The sequence below is a fragment of the Paramacrobiotus metropolitanus genome, unplaced genomic scaffold, assembly GCF_019649055.1.
Source record: "Paramacrobiotus metropolitanus isolate TYO unplaced genomic scaffold, Prichtersi_v1.0 Parri_scaffold0000013, whole genome shotgun sequence".
In the NCBI taxonomy this organism is placed as follows: domain Eukaryota; kingdom Metazoa; phylum Tardigrada; class Eutardigrada; order Parachela; family Macrobiotidae; genus Paramacrobiotus; species Paramacrobiotus metropolitanus.
The window spans coordinates 995,620-1,017,482 of NW_026570233.1; the positions used below are offsets into that span (position 1 = coordinate 995,620).

General features: G+C 40.8%; 2 protein-coding genes across 3 annotated transcripts; one reads left to right on the forward strand and one right to left on the reverse strand.

The window, feature by feature from the left end:
• Positions 1-5,362: 5,362 nt before the first annotated feature.
• Positions 5,363-12,223, forward strand: LOC129584259 (uncharacterized). Of its 2 annotated transcripts, none has more exons than XM_055476378.1 (2): positions 5,363-8,293; positions 12,169-12,223. In XM_055476378.1, exon 1 carries the CDS (start codon positions 5,751-5,753, stop codon positions 6,879-6,881), a length of 1,131 nt encoding a protein of 376 aa, XP_055332353.1. In that variant the 5' UTR covers positions 5,363-5,750; the 3' UTR covers positions 6,882-8,293; positions 12,169-12,223. The 2 variants fall into 2 exon arrangements, with proteins under 2 accessions (XP_055332353.1, XP_055332354.1); XM_055476379.1 differs by lacking the exon at positions 12,169-12,223 and having other exon boundaries at positions 5,363-7,824; positions 8,081-10,187.
• Positions 12,224-19,890: 7,667 nt separating this feature from the next.
• On the reverse strand, positions 19,891-21,863 carry LOC129584413 (uncharacterized). Its single transcript, XM_055476571.1, has 6 exons — positions 21,848-21,863; positions 21,287-21,363; positions 21,034-21,116; positions 20,862-20,975; positions 20,615-20,774; positions 19,891-20,340 (listed from the first exon to the last, which is right to left on the reverse strand). Exons 2-6 carry the CDS (start codon positions 21,310-21,312, stop codon positions 20,058-20,060), a joined length of 666 nt encoding a protein of 221 aa, XP_055332546.1. The 5' UTR covers positions 21,313-21,363; positions 21,848-21,863; the 3' UTR covers positions 19,891-20,057.

Genomic DNA, 21,863 nt, shown 5'->3' on the forward strand with positions numbered 1-21,863 from the left:
ACAGGCCAAGCGCTGCTATACCGTTCACTAACTTTGTTCCTCCTGAGAAAGAAAATTTTAATAGTCAAGGTATGCAAAACAAAAACACAGACGAGTGAAGTACAGGAATGCTGGGCGGCACCACTATTCGCGCTGTGTAGGTGACTTAATTAAGCGGAGGTTTTAGTGCACTGCGAAGGCAAAAACAATGGGTTCGCACGTCTGATATATGGACGAAGTTTTTTGGGAAGTTTTTTATAAGTTGGTTTTAAGCATGTTTGAATATGTTCATATTCCAGAAAAACTTTAGTACAAAGATCAAATTTTTTTATAAAGTGATTGTGTTAATGTAAACCCAGTATTAAGTATCGGCCAAACGACAACTGATTTTCATCACGTACTTAATCATGCATTAAGTGCATACATACGTATTAAGGGATTTGGCCCGGTACTCTGAACCAACTTTCTGGTGAATACCTACCGTGAACGTCGTCCGGAACGGTAGTCCGCATATTAGAAAATACATGGGTCGAGGACTTCCAGTCCTTCACTTGTGACTCCAGCCGGCTCAGCATACTTTCGACCGTCGCCCGTTTTTTCCCAAATGCTTGCAACTTTTGCACAGTAATGTCCTTTCGCAGAATGCCCGAAAGCTCTTCACGTACAACACCGTCCTCTCCCGCAGCGTTGGCTGCCCGACGGCGCCTTAATCCTCCAACAAATACCCGGCGCACATTGTACCACAGTGATATGATGAAATGATTTCGGAAGAGCGGGAAACATCCGTCGGTACTGTGGTCAGCCTTAACAGCGGAAGCCAGTCCGAGTTGTTCCTTATACTTTTGCAGGCTTACATTCTCAACGAGCAACCGACGGCCTTCGGATTCCAGCGAAGCCAAGATGTCCTAAAACAATTAAAACTGTACGAATCTACTCTACAAGCTCGTGCAATGGCGTCCGTACCTGAAGGTAACGTTCTATGTTCTTGGTTGATTTTTTTCTCAATTTCAAGATCGATTCTTCCGATTCAACATATCCCGACGGGAAGTCGTAAGCGATCAAAGTCATCTTCTATAACAAATAAATGCCATGAAAAACGTCGACAGTATCGCATAATTTATGTTAAATTAACTGAATGTTATAACAATTACTAGTAACGTAAGGACAAATCCTTAGCATACAGTAACACACAAGAAAATGTTTTCCCGGTACGTTTTGCACTACGGTGTATACGAATGTACGAGTACATGCAACATACTGCACTAATATGCAGCATGCGGTGTACAGTATAAAAGTGTTTGAATGGAAGTACAGGAGAGTAAAAGTTTGGTGTTACATAGATCCATGCCCCAGCCGTCCCTGTTCCCCTTGAATGTGAATGTGCATTCGAAAAAGGAAACATACAGTTACTGGAACGGTAAACTGGGATGAAAATCTTTGTTACAGTTGTGGGAGAGATTCTGCACCTGTTACCACGTGGCTACTAACTAATAGCAGAGTACTTTCTCCTTTATATGTGAACGATGCAGCCTTTAATGAGTATCACGAAATAAGTACAAACTTAGTATTAAAAAGAATTCTTAACACAAACACTTCATCAATGCTATCCTAACCGGGAATTGTACCCATTACATAAATCGCATTTCCATGTTGTATATGGATGAAGAGTCGCCGTGTAAAAAAGCTCCTTTGCTCTCTTTGGCCTTTAGCGGTGGCAATACAAATGATGTGAACCTGTCAGTTATCGGATTCCAAAATAAGTCGCTCGTTATTGGGTGGAACCGTAACACCGTAAAGGCCGCCTCATAGTTCACCGAAAACGGCAGTTTCGACTAAAAAGGTGTCCAAATTTCGAATAACTATGAGGACACCATTCCTCGACTCTCCGTCCCATTTTTACGGATGACTATGAGGGAACATGATCGTGTTGAATCCGAGTCGTCGAAATTCGTGATTTCGACTTGTTCGGTGTAGGAGAGGATGGCTCCTCCCTAATACAGTCTCCGTTTGCTTTCGCCCAATCATACATACGTTTGCCCAAGTGGCCACTGCCCACCTGGACGCCCAGATACTCTTATATCATGTACCTGTACATATGTACATCTGTACATGTACCTGTACATCTTGCATATAATTTGTACCGACTAATTATTACATAATGCACATCTGACACAACCCCTTTTTGTTAATAGACATTTTAATTACTAAAATAATTATATCTGTACGTATATTTTTCCATATCTGTAAGTCAGTACAAGTAACATGATTTTCCATCTGTGAGCCATTTGGAAAGTTTTACGTAAGTTTTACATCTGCTTACTACATTGTGGCAAAATGCCTCGTAAATCATTAGCAGCATAAAAAAATTATTGCCTTTAAACTCGGAATTCAGAGCAGCTGTGTGAAGTATTGCAAGGGCATTTGAATTGGGACACCAATAAATATGGAAAGCTACTAATGAGGTATTTTGTGCCAAAAATCAGTATGGAGTGAGTAGATTGCCAAATCGAAAATTTACGAAAAATTTAGGTTCTCACGATCAGATTTGACAAATTAGGCAGCAAGTACAGTACATAATTACTTGTTGCAATGTTGTTTCATCTATTGCAAAGGCTTTACTCACTCATGCTACTGGTAATCGACGTTAACACTGTATTGCACTGTAATACCGAATAATACTCGGCTTGCCATAAGCCTAATGTTGGCTTGCCATAATGCAGCAAACAACCGCCCTGGGCGGTGACTTCATACCGTTGCAGCGGGCGGTTGCCTACTTCCTGTCAAAAGGGCGTCACTAATATTGCCGAAGCACGGACAACTATGAGGAATACATATTTCGATCACCACGACGGGGCGGTGAGTCGGAGTGACCGTGTCGTCGGAAATCCGTGACCACGGAAACTCCGTCGACGCCGGGCCCTCGAGAAACTTTTTTCTCCGTCTCAGAAAACGTCTCAGAAAACGTTCTCCGCCAATGGTTGATATGCCATCTACACACTAAGGGCTATCGAATGCCATGTGGACATGAAATTCTGGTTCAGTGAATCGGGCTGGCGAACGTCTACCCGTAGTGAGTGTGATGATACTAAAGCGGGGGAATGTGGTCTAAGCGCTTCACCATGCTATGACGAGCTGTTCGATCTCAACAGCTTGCCATAAGTGCAACATGACTGCGCGATTTGTCGGAAGCCGGCCAAACTGTTCCTGAACTAAATCGAATTTATTTTTGCTCGCTGTGCAAGCAATTCGGATTCTGATGCTTTAATATTATCATCATATTCATAAAATGAATTAAAAAGAAAAAATCGACTTGTTCATCCGACTCAATGGGCGTCCAACAGCTTACAAGTTAGGGGTGGATTTCAGATTCTACTATAGCTCAAAACAGCTCGCGCAAACACGGCTCAAAATGGCAAAAGTGCTATAAAGTACAGTATAAACGGCTCACGGTGCAAAAAGATTTTAAAATTCTGATCCTATCTTTTGATCCACATAATTTATCGTAGGTTTATTTGATGCTCTAATTTGCTAAGCAAAAAAAATATGGCCGAAAGTGAAAACCGGCCCATGCCGATTCCTAAGCAAAAAATATGGCCGAAAGTGAAAACCGGCCCATGCCGATTCCATTGCCTGGTGCCTCAAAGAAATTTTTCGATACCGTCTAGACACTAGACTAGTCTGCGCTCTCGCTTGTATAAAATTTTATAGCGCCGTCTGATTCCGTACTGAAGGCTCTATGGTCTTACATGTATACTAGGAAAGTTCACCGCTGTTGGCTTGCACTAACTAAGTTAAGCCGGAAACCAAGTTTGAATAAACTGGTTGCTGAGCTTGTTTTAAAACTTGAACTGCTTTAAAAATACCTGTTTTATATCTAAAAATAATTTTTCTTTTTTATTTAATAATTTTTGGTGTGTTCTTCCATATTTTACTTAAAACTATTGATGCGTGACCGACATGCATGACCGACGTGACCGACAAAATTCCTGTTTTCTTGAAAGTCCTTCCGATGGAGAGCTCTATCTGAGGTCGACGCCGGACGGCGGTGAACAATCTGAAAAAAAAGTGGCGGCCGTGAAAAATAACAGCAGAACCGAGTTTGTTACCTTCTATATTTGGTTACCTAATAATAATAGATAAATCATACGTAAAAATATACCTTTAGTAATTAAAATGTTTCTGCAGCGAGCCAAACACTACTGCGGAACAGCACTAAAAGGATAATAGTGGTTTATAAACACTCGCGGATGCACTCAGTGCTATCGATCAGACGACTGCCGATTGTCGGGATGGATCTGTGATTTCTTTTGCAAAAGAACTGACAGATATTTAAAATTTAAAGAAAAAATTAATATGACTGAAACTGTGATGAGCGCACAATTTGTACGACTACGGCTTGACTTCTGTATATGTAAAAATTAATGCGTTGCATGCGGTCGTTGACGAATTGTTTTTGGATGACGCAACTGATATATATCTGTATTGGTATTAACGGCCGTACCGGCAATACAGTCCACAAGCGTATTAAGCCTTTGGCAATAATTGTACACACGCGTAGAACGACGAATGTATCGCCTTCGTATAAAACCTCGTACTTTTTTCCGTACATACTCGCACATTTCTCTTAGGTCAAACTGTACTTATGCTGATCAATCCGCTTGTTTTTGTTGGTGGACCAGAAGAGTTAACTGGGCAGAGCAAATTAAAAAGCTGGTAATCCCGGGCTCTACCTTGTTGGTTACCATCTATCAGACAGGCGGCCGGAAAGCCAAAAAATTTTCCTGTGTTTTTGCAGCCCATGTCTGGCATGTCATGGTTTTGGAAGATTAATGAGATTAATTGACAAGAGCGCATGCAATGAGCTAGATGGGTCTGTTCGGTGGAAAAATTATAAGGATTTTAAGCAGTTTTGCACAACGCCAGCCGGCCTTAGGCTGGATGGTTACTGATTGTTGCCGGCTTAATTTTTTACATAGTATAACGCGGGACCGTATGGGCGCCACGCGTATCCTCGACAGCGAACAGCGGTGAACCCGGATGAGGCTTTATTGCCGAATCTAATGCGCACCGTGGCGCAGCAACACCAAAACTAATGAGGAAGGATCCTGCAGCCAGTGCAACTGTGCTGCAGGTCCGTCAAAACAGCGCAGCAATGTGCGGGGGGGAAATCCCCAGAAACAGCGAATAGCTACTCAGGAGGGCGGGGCGTCCCGCCCTTACACCCCTTTTGCAGGCATCTGTAACGGGGGATTCCTGTCTTATGTATTAGTATGTATGAGTATGTGCTGGTTGTCCCGCCTCTTGTGTTTCCTGTTCCTGTACGAGCGGTTCAGTATATATAGCGTTGTATTTCCTGTGGTATCCTCAGTCGTTGGGTTAGCAATATTTCGAGCAGTATCAGCCGGTTCCGTTGCCCGTTATACTTGGAGTCGCATACCGAGAACGAAATTTTTTTCAAGTCGACAGTTTCAGTGCCCTTTAACTTTTACCACCGCTACCCCTCCGCCTCCCTGTTGAACAGTGCCCTTTAGCCTTTACCACCGCTACCCCTCCGCCTCCCTGTTTCAACAGGTAAGTCCTTATGTATCACGTCCAATTTTTTGCCCAAAAAGAACAATCTTAACTGTTACCGATCCTAATACTATTTTCGAATTCGGTATTAACGCGCCATTTTTCAAGAAAATTTAATTAACGATCGTATAGTCAACTTTCCGCAGTTGGCAGGCTGTTTGCAATAATTAATAAGTACTAATTACCAGCAAGTCAATATCATGGCTATAGACCCGCAAGCACTGCAGAATATGCTTAACACCGTTAATGCCGCTTCCGCTCAGCAGAATGCAGCTTTACAGCAAAGCCTACAGAATAACGCTACTGCACATCAGAATTTATTGAATTTTTTGAATAACCAGAATGCCGCTGCAGTTACCCGTATAACATCTCTCGAAATGGGTGATTTGCCGAAGTTTGGTGGTTTTCCTTACGAAGACGCTCAGGACTTTTTAACACAGTTTGAGACGATGGCCGTTGCTAATAATTTCACACCAGCTAACAGAATCCAACATTTTGCGCTCTGTTTGAGGAACAACGCTCTTCGCTGGTATACCGCAGAACCAGCAGGTATCACATGGCCAGACCTCCGATCACATTTTTTAACAGCTTTTGGAAAAACTCGTTTTGAACTTGATCTTATGAATGAAGGTTGTCGTACATTAGCATTTACAGATCCTCGTACTTTTGTCCACCGTGTCCTTGATTACGTGGAAGCCAGTAATCCCGCAGCTACCGAAGCAGAAAAAACAGTTCGTCTCTTCGAAGCCTTGCCCCTTGAATTTAAACCGGCATTCGTGACTAACAGCCCCAGAACCGTAGCCGATTTTTTTAATCGTTTACGTGATGTGTCCGTTAAACAACAATACAAACTCTCGCTGCATAATCAGAACTCGTCGTATCAACTGTTAAACAATGTCGCAGGTCAGTCAAGTCTTTTGTCGCTGAACAGCTCGCCGACAGCGCCCAGCTCTAATCAGATAGAGATTGTCGCTCATAACCTGATGAAAGGTTTGGATGAAAGACTAAAGCATCTTGCTGAACAAATAAAGTGTTTACAGGAGAATAACGAATCACAGGGCAGTTACGATCCTTCCCAGAATTACTTAACGGGTAATGCGAACCGGTCAACCCTTCGACTCACAGATGCGCCAGGCCAGGTTAATGGATGTTCTAATTGCGGTAACTATGATCATCTTTCGTATGCTTGCCCGTTTGGAGGTGGCCACTCTACGCAGGCACAGTATGCACAGGCAGAACAAGATTCTGAAGATCGTTATCCGATGTCATTCGGTGTAGCACAGCATCCGCCAACGACGCAGCAACTGGCTCTTAACACACCCGGTAAATGACCATCTCAGGCGCAACAGTTTAGGTCTGCAGAATCTCAGGACACCGGTAGTGCACAGTCGGCGTATTCGAGATGGCAGATTTAACTTTTCTGGTCTAATTGTCGTTCGTTCGTGTGAATTTGTTTTCGTTTCGTAGACTTACGTGCTCTTGAAACTTTTGTTCGTATTTCAATATTGCGTTTTATATTAGTGATGCCTGCCCGTTGATTTTGAAGGCTGCAGCAGTATTTATTGTTATTGAGGAGAGGGCAGATGAGTGAGGAAATTTTTGAGGTTGACAGCGCTGATTCGCTGAATATTTGTTTGATTTGTTTGATGATGGCCAGATGTGAAAAGCCTCGCGATGGTAACGGTAATCGTTAATGTCAATGTCATGTGCAGAAATGATTTTGGGATATATTTAAACTGTTATCGCATATGTGCTGTATCGCTTAAATCTTATTTATCATTAATTCTCGCCGCTGGTTCGGCTAATGACATAAAATGCCAGATGTTGTCGTCTTGTTTCGGGCAGTCAGAGATCGTTAATGTCAACTTAAATTATATAATTTTGAATAAAATCTTGAAAATCCAGATGTACTGCCAGTAAAAGTTAAAAATAAATTAAAGCTTTTCGATTCCAGGGAAAACAAGATCATAAATTTAAATGTCAGCGTTCACAACACATGACGGCATACTTGGCACAAAAACATAAATATTATTTTTCGAAATTCCCATTAACTGGTGCAGTTATGTTTTACTACGGCAATATGCGCATGGATTTTGGGCAACGGACAATTATGAATGTTCGTTCTGACTACGAAGAAAATAACTGAATGGTTCGATTTTATGGTTGTGTAAACTGTAAAGTGTATGGTAAACATTTTGCGCTCTTTTATTTAACTAATAATCTCGTCGAACAGAAGCCGCAGCTTGGTCACCCTTGTATACCACGGCAGCTCAAGTAAGTATTTGTGCTGAATTGATTAACGCTAATCACGTAAAATGAAATTGAAGAAGATCAACAACAATTTATGAAAAAGGGCTTTGCACGAGCATCAACCTATTTATATTCGCTCATATACGGGTGCGTGCTATAAACGCCCACCCTTGTTTTGTCGCGTGGTAATCTTATGCTAGATCATATAGACGGGCCACAGCTATAAACGCTTGCCCTTGTCCGTGCCCTCTGTCTCTATTGTAATCGTGTCGTCATCCAGGTGCGCCTATAAACGGTCCCTGTTGGTTCAATTCTCTCAATTAAGCCCTAAACATCTGACGATTTCAATGAGCAAATGCTAAAAAAGTCATCTAATTTTGGAAACACTTGCCTTATGCACAACAGCGAATAATTTCTGGCAACTTTGTGTTACCCCGGTCGAGCTCGCCTGCTGGTAGTCTACCATCATCGCTGCTGCACAGTGCTTCTAAAGGTAAGTATTTTGTTTATTTTAAAACGTAAAAGCTGTCTAAAAAAATTTTTATATTTCGTGCGTATATCGCGGTACTGGAAAGATGGGCGTCCCTCCCATAGTACGGGTACAATAAAGTTTTTGTTCTGAAGTCATGCATTGTGTGAGGGTATTTCGCTGATATTGTTTGGACTTGACTTTGACTCTGCGGATAAATTTTCATAAAGCCGCGGAAGGCAACAGTAGTATCATTATCGATTCACTTTTTAAAAGTTTTTTGTGCTTGTCTCGTTAATGTTTATGTCATAGTGTAAAAGCGGAAATGATTTTCAGTAACTGAAGAACAGCAATTTTAACAGAGAGTAGTGCCACTTCCGTAATATTAACGGTCTGCATCTTTTGTTATTTCCTGCCACTCATAATTTTATTAGCAGCCAAACGTATGTCACATCTTGTCCGCTATTTTCCATTTTTTTTAATCTTGGCCATACCAGTCGTTCACCTTTTTCATCCGGTCGTGCTATTCTCAGCAAATCTGTATAGCCAGAACAGGGAAGAGCACTGCATTTGCTGAATACTTGTTTTCCATTTGGCCCGATGAAGCACCTCTCGATTTTATTAGGAAAGTTTCTCCAAAATTCGAAAAACAAAATACTTATTTTCGAACATAAGTGCACCTACTGAGTACACTACTCTTTGTACAGATTTACATAATTATGGCGCCTATCCTTAGCTCACTGTTTAAGCCTCACAGAAAATTTCAAAGTCCTCTCATTCCCAGCATTTTCTCCGCGTCGCCGATATTAGGCGACTGCAATTCCCAGCTTTCTCCCTCCTCTCTTTCGCTTTCTCCCCGCTCTATCTTTTTTCTTGTTCACGCCTCTCAGTTCTCATATGTCCATGCAGACCCGTGGCATCTCTTCATACAAACTGAGAGCAAAGGTTATCTCTTGCTCCTATCATTCTGTCTGCACTGCTGATCCTCATAACTCTGTCTTGCCACTCATCACTCGGATTCACCCCATTGTAACGCGCTCGCTTTACGCAGTATTGCTCTCGTGCCTTTGTTTCCTCCATCTCATCCGCATTGTCTTCTTAACCCATCTCATCCGCATTGTCCTCTTATCTCGCTCCTGTCATTGTGCATTCATGAATCATCGTCGCATTATTAAGCCATACAATCTCATACACTTCACTGATTGTAAGAATTTGGCGAGGATTTTTTTTAAAGATTGCGTTTCGGGAATATCCGATTTGTTTTGCGGAAATTGCAATGATTGAATCCTTGAATTAAATTAGCGCGTTAATTCAAAATTACGAAAAAAAATACATGTAAATATAGGTAGGGTTGCGTCAATGTGTGTTCAAGTTTTTCAGAACCAGAAGTTTGTAATGATTTTCTACTGGAATACTGACATCGTGGACATCGATATTACACTTCCTTTCCCAAGACCATTATGAACCCCGATGTCGCATGTCTGTGTGGACTAAGTGGTCATTCTTCAACGTCGGATGGATCGTCAGACGGATACAATAATTAACGTCTTACGTGGAACCGGACGGATAGTCGGATACAGCAACTATCGTCTTACGTGGAACGCTTCGGATGTTACCTGCCATATTTAATTCTAATTTTGCTAATAATGTTTTCGCACTAAATCTACGTTTTGTACTCCCAAAAAAATCTGAGCGTGATTTCTCTAATGTTTTTGCACACATTGATTCTCTTTTCTATATGTTTTTGTTTGTTTTTTCCTGAAAACATTCTGTTTTCAGTCTGGTAAGAGGGGAGTGTAACGGGGGATTCCTGTCTTATGTATTAGTATGTATGAGTATGTGCTGGTTGTCCCGCCTCTTGTGTTTCCTGTTCCTGTACGAGCGGTTCAGTATATATAGCGTTGTATTTCCTGTGGTATCCTCAGTCGTTGGGTTAGCAATATTTCGAGCAGTATCAGCCGGTTCCGTTGCCCGTTATACATCGCTACGTCCTCGGAGCGAAATCTCCCAGGATTCGGAGGATCCGCACCCCCCCGCCGGTTCGGCTCATGTTGGGTTCCGGGTCAGTTCGGTCCGGTTCGGGCGGTTAATCCGGTCGGCTCGGTTCCAGTTTGGTCGGCTCAAATCCAGTTCGGCTCAGGTTGGGTTCCGGGTCAGGTCGGCTCCGGTTCGGTCCGAGTCAACCGTCTGGGTCAACGCACTGTCGCGCCAGATCCAGGGTCCAACCCGGAAACGGGTGAATTCCGTAGTTTCTTCAGCAAGGGAAAGGTCACGTTCTGGGGAAATTTGGGCAGGGGTTTGGGGTCTATGTGGCCCGTGACCCCTGCAAAAAAACAAAGCACGCAAATCCGCGGTGAAATCCACTGCTCCGTCCGGGGGGATGTTGCCGTCCCAGGAAGTTCGGGCAGTGTTTTGGTGGGGGAATTCTTCGGCGTGGTGCTGGTGGTCGATCCGTGCCGTTGGGATCGGAGTTGGTGCTGCTGTTGGCGGTGTATCCGTTCTGGTTTCCCGCTGGTCCGGGTCGCGTTCGCCGTCGGCATCGCAGGAGGCAATTCTCGCTCCACGGCATCGCAGGAGGCGTTTCTCGCTCCGCGGCATCTCCGTCCAGTTTGGGAGGCATCCGTCGCGGGGAGGCGTCCATCTCCGTCAGTTGGGAGAGGATCCATCACGTTCCGCGTGGGGGGTGGGAATGTAGCTCCACACCCCGGGGTTAAATGGGGTTCATAACTCAGAGGTGCTGCGGGCGCGACGAGCGCGCGCAGCTGGAAACGATAACCACGCTCTGCTACCATATAACGCGGGACCGTATGGGCGCCACGCGTATCCTCGACAGCGAACAGCGGTGAACCCGGATGAGGCTTTATTGCCGAATCTAATGCGCACCGTGGCGCAGCAACACCAAAACTAATGAGGAAGGATCCTGCAGCCAGTGCAACTGTGCTGCAGGTCCGTCAAAACAGCGCAGCAATGTGCGGGGGGGAAATCCCCAGAAACAGCGAATAGCTACTCAGGAGGGCGGGGCGTCCCGCCCTTACAATAGAAGTAACTATAATGCTTCGTTTTTTAACGCCTGATGTAAAAGATGAGAATTTTCAGAAGTTGGAGCCGGCCTAAGTTCCCTGGTTAGAAATTTAGAATGCATCACCAAACTGTTTGTACCGAAAATACGATAATTATTTGAAGGAAGAAACTTATGGTTAGTTAACCTGACAGCGCGCGAATGGATACTCGCTTGCATAATATACGCCATATATGGCAAGAAAGCGATAAAACTTCAAAACAATATGGAATACTCGATCGAATTTTCTACTGCTCCGATCCTAAAAAGCCGTACGCGCTTTGGGTTGCCACACACCGTCTTTGTTGAGTCAGACTGTAAAATTCCCGGCGAGGACACGCACTGGGCGTGCCAGCCAGTGGTGCAACTTCGTCGGGTGGGTAGGGAAATTTTCGACAATTGGACGGTATCATGACATGCGATGCACGGCGCTTCGTAAGTGTTCTTCTGATTCAGTTCATTTGACGGATGTTTGTTCACTTTGTTGGATTATATTGCGGTACACCAAGCTGCAGACGATACACGCTGGCCACACAGTCGACAGTGGACTTATCGATATTACATCATTGGCGGCATTTGGTGCATAGAAGACTTCCAGTCATTTTGTAAACAACACCAGCAAAGAAATTCCTTTTATTACTGTGCTTGATTCCTGCCTCTTGGACTGCAATACGCAGGTGCCGATAATTTTCAAATTGTAGAAATTATTGCATTATAATTTATTAAGGACAGCCAGGCGTTCGGGACTGATACCAGTGCATCTTGAATAATAGTATAATACAGCTTTTGTAGGTCTGCGCCCTTTATTTAATTGTCGATTTCCCCGCGCTCTTTATTGCAGTTTTTCCCTGGCCCTTTCCCTCAGCCTCTGCGGTCTCATTTGGCAGTATCCCGAGGTACCATATGCTCGAACGCAGCATGATGTAAAAAACCACAACAACCTAGGGTCTTCTAGCAAATCGAAATATTATAAAAACTGAAATAATTCTGTCAGCAGGAATCAGAATAGTATTAATTAAGCTGATTTTTAATACGAGTATTGTCTAATAGTAATAATGCTTTATGTCGCAGCCACATTTACGCTGTTTTTTAATCATGGCATTGTCGTGTTTTTTGGGATGCAATTTAATTAGGCAGCGCAGCAAGGCCGGGACGCAGCGAACCAGGAAGCCAAACGCGCAGAGCCGGGTTAACGCGCAATATTTTCCGGTGGGTGGCGTAACGAGCGAAGTCTTAGCGAAAAGTGAGCCATAACTCCCCCATGCAGTGGCACAGACGACTTTGTGAAAGGCAGAATAGTGTGTTTGTGGTCCACCCCAAATTGTCCGTTGCGCCGACGATTCTTCGTCCGAGTTTTCCACTCGCAGATGCAGTGAGCTTTCTTTTTCAACGCTTGTGTAACTTGCTTGCGCTGCCAAAGTTTATTTATGAGTACAAGGTTTTGTCAAAACGAAATTGAGCCCTGGTCAGAACGGGCTTAGCTCACTGATTGCTTCAACAAAATACTCGTATGTTTTCCATTCATTGGAAAAATGCGCTGTATGTCGGTTAACAATTCTAAATCTTCTCCAGCTTTAAAAAATGTTGTTGAGCAAACGAATGTTGCAAAATGAACAGTGCAGATTTTTTGCTAAACAGTGCGACCTCACGAATAGAAGTCGGAAGAAAACCTTAGTTTTCGCTCCCTGCATTTTAGCTTTTTTTGGAAGAACATTATTATAAAAGGTGCTATAGACCAAGAGTTATTAAAAAAACTTATAAAAATTATTTTGAACCTTACTGGTGGAAGCAGAAGATTTTTCGTTCTACCTTAACTTGGCGAGACTACCTTAACTTGGTACAATTTAAACAACTATGGCTCGCAGAAGTGCCGGTAGACTGTAGTGTACACCAGTTGCTTTCCCCAGCTAGCGCCATTTGTATCAAAAACACCTGTTGATTCTTTATAGATAGATGTATTGTTTTTGTTTATGCAAATTCATGGCTGACGCTGGTTTTTAAAAGCAAAATAAATGATGAAACGTTATCAAAACACTAATTTTACAGCAAAATTATACTGCTTTGTAATATTGTACAGTAAACTCTGTGAGATTGAACAACGAGGGTAGGTACAAAGTGGGCCAAGTTTTAAAACTTTTAAAACTGTTAAAACTTTTAAAAATAAAATTAATAATATATAGTTTTGACAGTGATTTCTCAAAAAGCGGTTTTAAGGTTTTAGCAGTTTTTAAAAATAAAATTAATAATATATAGTTTTGACAGTGGTTTTTCGAAAAGCGGTTTTAAGGTTTTCGAAGTTTTTGAAAATAAAATTATTAATATATAGTTTTGACAGTGATTTCTCAAAAAGCGGTTTTAAGGTTTTAGCAGTTTTTAAAAATAAAATTAGTAATTTATAGTTTTGACGGTGATTCTTCGAAAAGCGGTTTTAAGGTTTTAGAAGTTTTTGAAAATAAAATTATTAATATATAGTTTTGACAGTGATTTTTCGAAAAGCGGTTTTAAGGTTTCAGCAGTTTTTAAAAATAAAGTTAATAATATATAGTTTTGACAGTGATTTCTCCAAAAAGCGGTTTTAAGGTTTTAGCAGTTTTTAAAAATAAAACAAGAAATATCTAGTTTTGACAGTGATTTTTCGAAATGTGGTTTTAAAGTTTTAGAAGTTTTTAAAAATAAAATTATTACTCTCAAATTCCAACTAGATCTGGTTACGGTGCAACAGCTCCACCTCATGAGGTTGTTTGGCGAACCGTATTTGTCGGCGTAGACACTGCATGTAGCTACCTCGTGCGGTGGAGCAGCTGCATCATACTCAGCTACGGTTAGAATTTGAGCCGGCCTTAACGGTTCCCAAGATAGGAAACAACCTGAATCCATGCCTAAAGGCAATATACATGTTAAGACTGCTCTTACATAAATATATATATATATATATATATATATACGTATATATACGGTCATTTTGTTACGTTACATATATACGTTATATACGTTACATATATCTATATTTATATGTATATATACGAGCGCTTCTCTTTGACTGTTTGACACTGCTTTAAGGCAGATTCGATGCGGAAAAGGTCGAGTAAATTTCCTTAAAGTCGCTTTCTTGGACAGCGCCTGGGTAGACCCGGTCACTGTCAGATCGTAGATTATCTTAAGATGGGCTACTTATTTCAGAGCTGCCAGATTCAGAGCAGTTTTTGTTGCAGAACTCACATAATTATGTTACCAGAGAAAAAAGTCTGGAGTTGGGAGTGCAACTTTCTGCATCCTAAGGTCAAGAAAATTCGAACATAAAACATAGCATTAACGGACAATATAGGGGTGTGTGTCTAGTCACTGTCTACAGCTTTCTCACGCAACGGGGTACAGAGATTGATTAATCAAAAAGAAGTGCCTATAGTGTGCTGGGTGCAAAAGGGGGTGCAATAGATAACGGGGGTGAAAGGGGGTGCCTATAGCCATTTCCTATTAATAATTTTATTTTTAAAAGCTGTTAAATCTTAAAACCACTTTTCGAAAAATCACTGTCAAAACCATATATCAATCGTATTAATTTTATTTTTAAAAACTGCTAAAACCTTAAAACCGCTTTTTGAAAAATCACTGTCAAAACTATATATTATTAATTTTATTTTTAAAAACTGTTAAAACCTGAAAACCACTTTTCGAAAAATCACTGTCAAAACTATATATTGTTAATTTTATTTTTAAAAACTGCTAAAACCTTAAAACCGCTTTTTGAAAAATCACTGTCAAAACTATATATTATTAATTTTATTTTTAAAAACTGTTAAAACCTTAAAACCACTTTTCGAAAAATCACTGTCAAAACTATACTTGTATATTATTAATTTTATTTTTAAAAACTGCTAAAACCTTAAAACCGCTTTTTGAAAAATCACTGTCAAAACTATATATTATTAATTTTATTTTTAAAAACTGTTAAAACCTGAAAACCACTTTTCGAAAAATCACTGTCAAAACTATATATTGTTAATTTTATTTTTAAAAACTGCTAAAACCTTAAAACCGCTTTTTGACCAATCACTGTCAAAACTATATATTATTAATTTTATTTTTAAAAGTTTTAAAAGTTTTAAAAAGTTTTAAAAGTTTTAAAAGTTTTAAAAGTTTTAAAAGTTTTAAAAGTTTTAAAGGTTTTAAAAGTTTTAAAAGTTTTAAGACTTGGCCCATTTTGTACCTACAGTGGAATATTGAACAGCTTCTCACATTGAACACTTTTGATCGAAGCGTTGGTGTTCAAATTACACAGGTTTTACTGTATCTAAAGAATATTTTGTTTTACAGTTATAACATTTTTTATTTTTTTGTGCCCTTTTAAACAGTTTTGGAGGCTTTTAACGTGCTTTTTATTTCAAATGTCGCCCAAAATTTATTAAGCATTTGGCTACCCTAATTACGGGCACATCTTCCCACTCCGTATATTTTAGACGGAGTGTGTGTTTTCTGGGAATGAGTTTAAAACACGAAGGTTTCCAACCGATAATTAGGCGATTCGGCTTGCCAGCTAATTTAGTAGAACAAAATATTAAAGCGTGTTCCACGGTGATCCGAGGGTCATCTCTGGCATTCGGCAGTCCATCTTTTGAAATTCTCGGCGATCAAAATGGTTGTACTTTGTTGATCAAAATTGTTGTACTTTGGTTTTTGCTTTGTAAAAAAATGCCCGCTCCGTTTTCTCCCGTTATTTGTTTTGTTGATTTTTCTCAGGACTAGAGTTAATCCGAGGCTACAGATACTGCTTTTGAATTCTGATATCATCTTCTCTGCGTCTAGCCAATCGACCCAAATTCTGGGAAAACTAAGACTGTGGGAAATTAAAACGGAAAAATTTTTTAGTTATGCTTGGTAAATGGTAAAGGTAAGAATCTGATGACGCTGCTGGCTGATGTGTGAACTTGGCTCAAACGTTGATATTTAAGTAGGCGGCGGCCATCTGCATCCGCCAATCTTCTGCTGAAAACAGTAAGTTAGTTCAGGTCATACAAAATGTACTTTTTCTCATAATCAACAGAATACTGTAGTGTGGGTGTGGCGAACAGGCCTCCTCTCCACTTATAAAGAGCGCTCAACACAGGGATTGCTTTTTTGCCGGTTATCAACGCATAATACGAGTACAAGTACAATACGTACTTGCGTATTACGCACAATTTACAGTAGTCGCCGGTTGGATGGTAGAAACTGGTCTTGTTTCTGGACGCTCTATTCATCATGTACGCTGCGGCCATCTGGGCAGAGTTCCTTTATAGCACCAGAAAATCACCGAATGTTTCAGCTTCTCTATGATCGCTTGATCGAAACTCGATAGTATTATTGTGAATTTATTTGCAAGCGGGTAAACATTACTTTGTCCACCCTGTCGATAATTTTCCGCAGTAGGTCGCCTTGTCACAGAAGTAAATACTTCGATAATTTGGCAATAGCAAATTCAGGTAACAATAATTTGCCTTGCGCATGTAAACACTACTTAAATTAAAAAATAATAAATTAAAGAAAAATTAATAAATTAAATAAAAATTAATAAATAAACAAATTAAAACAGAAATAACTATTCATTTGTATTACATATTACATTATTATGTATTTACCGGACATAGGCATACTTAATTGTTTATGGTAATGTACGGTAATTTGTGTGTACATATTTAGGCTATATAACTAGCCGGTTATATTCGATGAGTTGTCATGGCTGGTGCTGGTTTTCAGATTACTCCCAGCCTTGGCTTCCCAAAGCTCCTTCACCGGAAGCTAAGTTTTTTTCTAAATCTCACCATCAGGTTGCAAGTAAGTAAAATAAACAGCGCGCCACCGGAAATTAATTTTGTCGACCGTCTCCAAATGGAAAAAATATGATATTGACCCAAATCTAGAAGTCACACCCACGTTTGCCGTTTTAATTTCCTTGGCTCCGTCGGTTTCATTAGGGCTTCTTGATTTTTTAAAGTTTTCTAGGATTTTAAGTTTTTTTTGTTTTCTTAACCCTCGCTTGTGACGGCCGACGTGGTGTCGGTCAGCCATTTTTTGGTTAACGTGGTAATGTGAGCTGCCTTTTGACCGTAATTTGTCCTCTTCCCAAATTTTGCCGTTCATTGTGAAAACTAGAGCCACAACTAGAGCACATTGATAAAAAGGGCGCGGAATTATTGCGCACAACCGCCTACGCAATCGCGAGTGCAGCGGACCCGCCGTATCACGGCTGCTTGTGTGGAGATTTTCATATCGTTTCCCATTTTCCAAAACATAAATAATGAGCACAAATTCATGTATTTCTTCTTTGGGTGTAACTAAGAAATCCGAGATATTTCAACAGGCCACGGCAATGCAAACTAAATTCCGACACACTCATACGACACTCATATATAATATATATATATATTATATATAATTTGGGAATTATATAATATGTAATTCCCAAATTAGTAAATATATAATTCCGAAATTTAAAAAAATTATATAATAGTTCCCAAATTTAATAATATATAATTCCCAAATTAGCTTACGAGTCATTATCATCCCATCCGTAAAATGAAGTAATGCCATAATGCTGTAACAGAACCTATTTTTTGCACTACTTACCTTAATTACCATTTAATATTAATCGGTCAAATAGAATCGGCATCAATGCACGCCAACTGCATGGATAAGTGACAACAGGACGACACTAAAATAGATAGTCTCGATGATTAGATTAGTGATTAGATTTGTCTTGATGAATTAGATTTATCTCGATGATTAGATTTGTCACGATGATCAGATTCTGTCTCGATGATTAGATAGATGAATAATCTCAACTAGCTTTAGAGTCCGAATGTGTTGATTGCTCTATACTCGTACTGTCAATGCGCAACGCATCATCATGCTGTAACTGCCCTATCAGCCAAATGGTTTCTTATCAACTACAAGGTTTCCTATCAACAATCTGTTTTTTTTTATCAAACAGATGGCTTCTATAAATCACATATCGACGTTATGGCTGGTGTGATTCATTGCTTCCCTTGGGTCTCGCCATGGCGCCGTACAGTAGCTTGAACCTCTAGCCGTTATATAAATATAGCTGCAGCCGAGTATAACTGGCAAGTCGGCTGTCGTGCCGGCGTGCCTCGTTGCAGTTGCCTCGGTTGCAGTTGCCGGGGTCAGCGTTTAGCCAACGTTTTCCCATCCCTAAAGATACACTGCAGTAAGAAGGGAAAATTTTATTCTGCAGTTTTAGTGGAAAAAGAATAATCTAATTATTGTCATATCCCAGTCACATGGAATGTTTTGTGAGCTTTCTGAGAACGGTCAAGAATGTCGTTCAGTTAATGAACGTTAACCGTCCCCGGTCGACCAAATTGCACAGCATAGTATTACAACGACAACGCATAAACTGCCACTAGAGGAGTGAGTTAATCCACCCGTACCACCATAACGCGCGTTTCGATGGCTCGTCGGTGACATTCGGTGATGTTGGTGAACTGAACGAAATGCCCAAAAATCAGTTACCGTCGCGATCATCAAAATTTGTACACATTTTACATCAACTGAAAAGTCACTGGGGAAGAGCAACGGCAAGGGCACGAGCCAGAATAAAATTTCAGAACATTTAGACATTCTCAAAGGTCAAGAAATCCACGTTAGAACTGGTCACTTCGTCCAAGTACACACTCAGACGTTTTCGGTTGAACTATGTAGTATCAACGAAATGTACATCTGCGATACAGATCGTATTCGTACGGCGATAATATGTGAGGAAAAAGCTATGCCGGTGGGCAGAATTTTTGTAATTAAGAACCTTGTAAATGACCCACCAAAATTTAGCAAGGATTCTTGTAGTATTTTCAGTGCACCAAAATGGGCAACACCAACCGAAGGGCCCTTCAGACGTTCAACATTACTGAAGACCTGATGGGCATCTCGGACCTCCGCATGGCAGGCGATTTGTACCTCGACAAATTTTCGGAAGCGTTCAAGGAAGACGATGATCGTATTAGAATTCCGGATGGGGACTACGTAGGCGAACGCGTCTCGCTGCTGTCAGCTCAATCAGATGGAGCCAGACAGAAACGGGGACGGTGTTCTAGTCTGTGGTTCCGGTTAGTGGCATGTGTCCGCAGGAATAATGAGGCGGATTAAGAAGCGTTGGGCAAAACTCCAAAGACTATGATGCGAAAATCTTCATGATTCTATTTGATCTTCGTGATGGCTTTTTCTCACTTACTCTAGCCAATTCTCAAAACGGAATCTCGACTATTTCAGCACTGGTATTGCTGCTACCTTTGTGGTTGTATGTTATTCTGTTTGAATTACTTTTCTAATTTACAGCTTGAGCAGGGTGACCTGTAAGAAGAATAACCAATTTTTTTAATCTGGGTTTGCAATGTGATTACTGCGTACAAAATTGCAAGTTTACCTACAATACTTGACCGTTTAGGTACTCACCTGGTCAGTAACTGCTAACTGGCAAGTGCTCGGGCACAGCTAGAGTAGTACTTCACTTAATTTTGGATACCCTAGGTTTATGGTGTTTATTCAAATGTTACCGGTGATTTTAGGCGGCCAAGAGCGTAACTTTCCCAGTAAAAGTTCAGTAAACCCTAAGTGTATTTGTAAGCAATTAAGTACTTTGTAAAAAGACCGGAGTAGCACCAGAAGCAAAAATAAAAAAATTTTCCATCAAGTTTGCGGGGCACTTAATTAATTTGTAATTAGTAATTTTACAAATTGCTACATCGATGGCAATGCGTATTCCTTGTCTAAAGGATGCCGGTCAACGAGGTCCGTGGCTTTCCAGCGCCATGACCGGCGCAGCGGCTCCTGGAAATTAACTGTTGTCGGTGACCCGTTATTGCTAGGACTCTCCGCTCGCATTTGGTTTTGCACGCTTCGATACTGAGCTTGATAGTCCTGGGGTATCGGATATGGGATGTAGTTTTCCCGTGCAATATAGGAAGGATATCCGCCGTCGATCTCTGCTCGGGGTGGCGATACCACTGTTGGCGCTCCGTGTCTGCTTAAAGTGCACATGGCAATAACAATAAGTATTAAAAAAACGTTCAACCACAGCTGATTATTGACCGATCCAACTCTTCACTGAAGTAAATTAGCCCACAACAGTAGCGCTACCAGCACGTTTTGAGGAATATTCTTGCACAACCATATAGCTGTATTGATGACCTTACATTTGTTTTAACAGAAACAGCTAGACTTCTTTAAAATGCTGCATAAGCAGAGCTGACATTCTCTGGGCAGCGTCGCTACGTTGTCTAGTTTTCGGTACTTACCCTAAACGGCAACACTGGATCCAGTCAATAATATAATTCTGCTTGCTGGCGTCAATCTTGCGCGACATTCCGGTGGCCACGTATCCGGGACTGCAGTACACCATAAACTGGATAAGTGAGTCATAGTACTCCCCAAATTCATCGTGCGTGGACATGTAATCTGCAGTAAAGTTTACCTCCGTATTGTTGCATGTTAGACTTATAAATTATAAAGAAGCTTAAACGAAAGGTCAAATCCGCAACATACAACATGAAACGTAATCGATAAAATATCCTTTGGGCACTTTGCAGCATTTCATTCCGACAGTATCGTCAGCACCTGGACGCCACGTGAACCACTGGTATTCATCATCCCAAACCGCTGTTTCCGAAAAAATAATTATCAAAAGTGTTTTTGGAAGTAGTAAAGCTTCCTTTACCCGTCATGAAGGTATTGATGCTCATGGTGGAATTTCGACGATCGAAGCAAAAGAACTGTGTAGTATAATTCCGCACCACACAACTGGAAAAACATGCAAAACGCAATAACGAATTACGAAGTCATGAATGCACCGGCTGTGGCTTACAATTACTTCAATTATCACTTTGTAATATGCGTCTGAGTACACATTATAATACTGGACCATTCTTTCGTAATGGCCAAAGTTATATCAACAACGACCGCCGGCTTACCTGGGATAATACGGATACAGTCCCATTGCTGATGGTTTGTAAGAGAACACAAATCTGCACCATATCGCTTGTAATCTCTTCGACAACAAAGTGTTTGGTAAACTGATAAGTTTACTGTTACCAATATTTTTAAAGTGAAAATTTATACCAACATTGTTACATTGTTTCGCGTATAAATTTTATGCGTCTATACATACAGTAAATATAATTTGTTTTTTCAATTTATTACTTATTTTTCGGTATCGGTGTATGTACACGTGAGGTGCTTCTGTTAAGTACTTGCACATGCCTTTGTACTCTGTACATCCGGCACACAAATACTTTCTAAATCAGTAACCACAACGTATTATGACTGCATAATTAAGAAGCACATGCATAATTTTAATGATTAAAATGTACAGTACAATTCTAGCAGGTGCAACTTTCTACCAGTAAAACATCGAAATAGTGGCACGCGCATTTTTATGGAAATAATTTCATAATCTTCATAGTTCAATGATAAATACCGTATAAAGGTAATTTTCCTTAGCACAAGCGCTTTAAAGATTTACAGTTTCTTACTCCAAAGTCGTCCTGA

What these genes read in the sequence shown, in the direction of transcription:
- LOC129584413 (XM_055476571.1), bottom strand. Translation starts at nt 21,312, where the DNA reads ATGGGACTGTATCCGTATTATCCCAG. An exon ending in TATCGATTACGTTTCATGTT is followed by an intron (nt 20,775 to 20,861) that starts GTATGTTGCGGA and finishes ACTTTACTGCAG; the next exon opens with ATTACATGTCCACGCACGAT. An exon ending in ATCCAGTGTTGCCGTTTAGG is followed by an intron (nt 20,341 to 20,614) that starts GTAAGTACCGAA and finishes CACTTTAAGCAG; the next exon opens with ACACGGAGCGCCAACAGTGG.
- LOC129584259 (XM_055476378.1), top strand. Translation starts at nt 5,751, where the DNA reads ATGGCTATAGACCCGCAAGCACTGCAGAATATGCTTAACACCGTTAAT.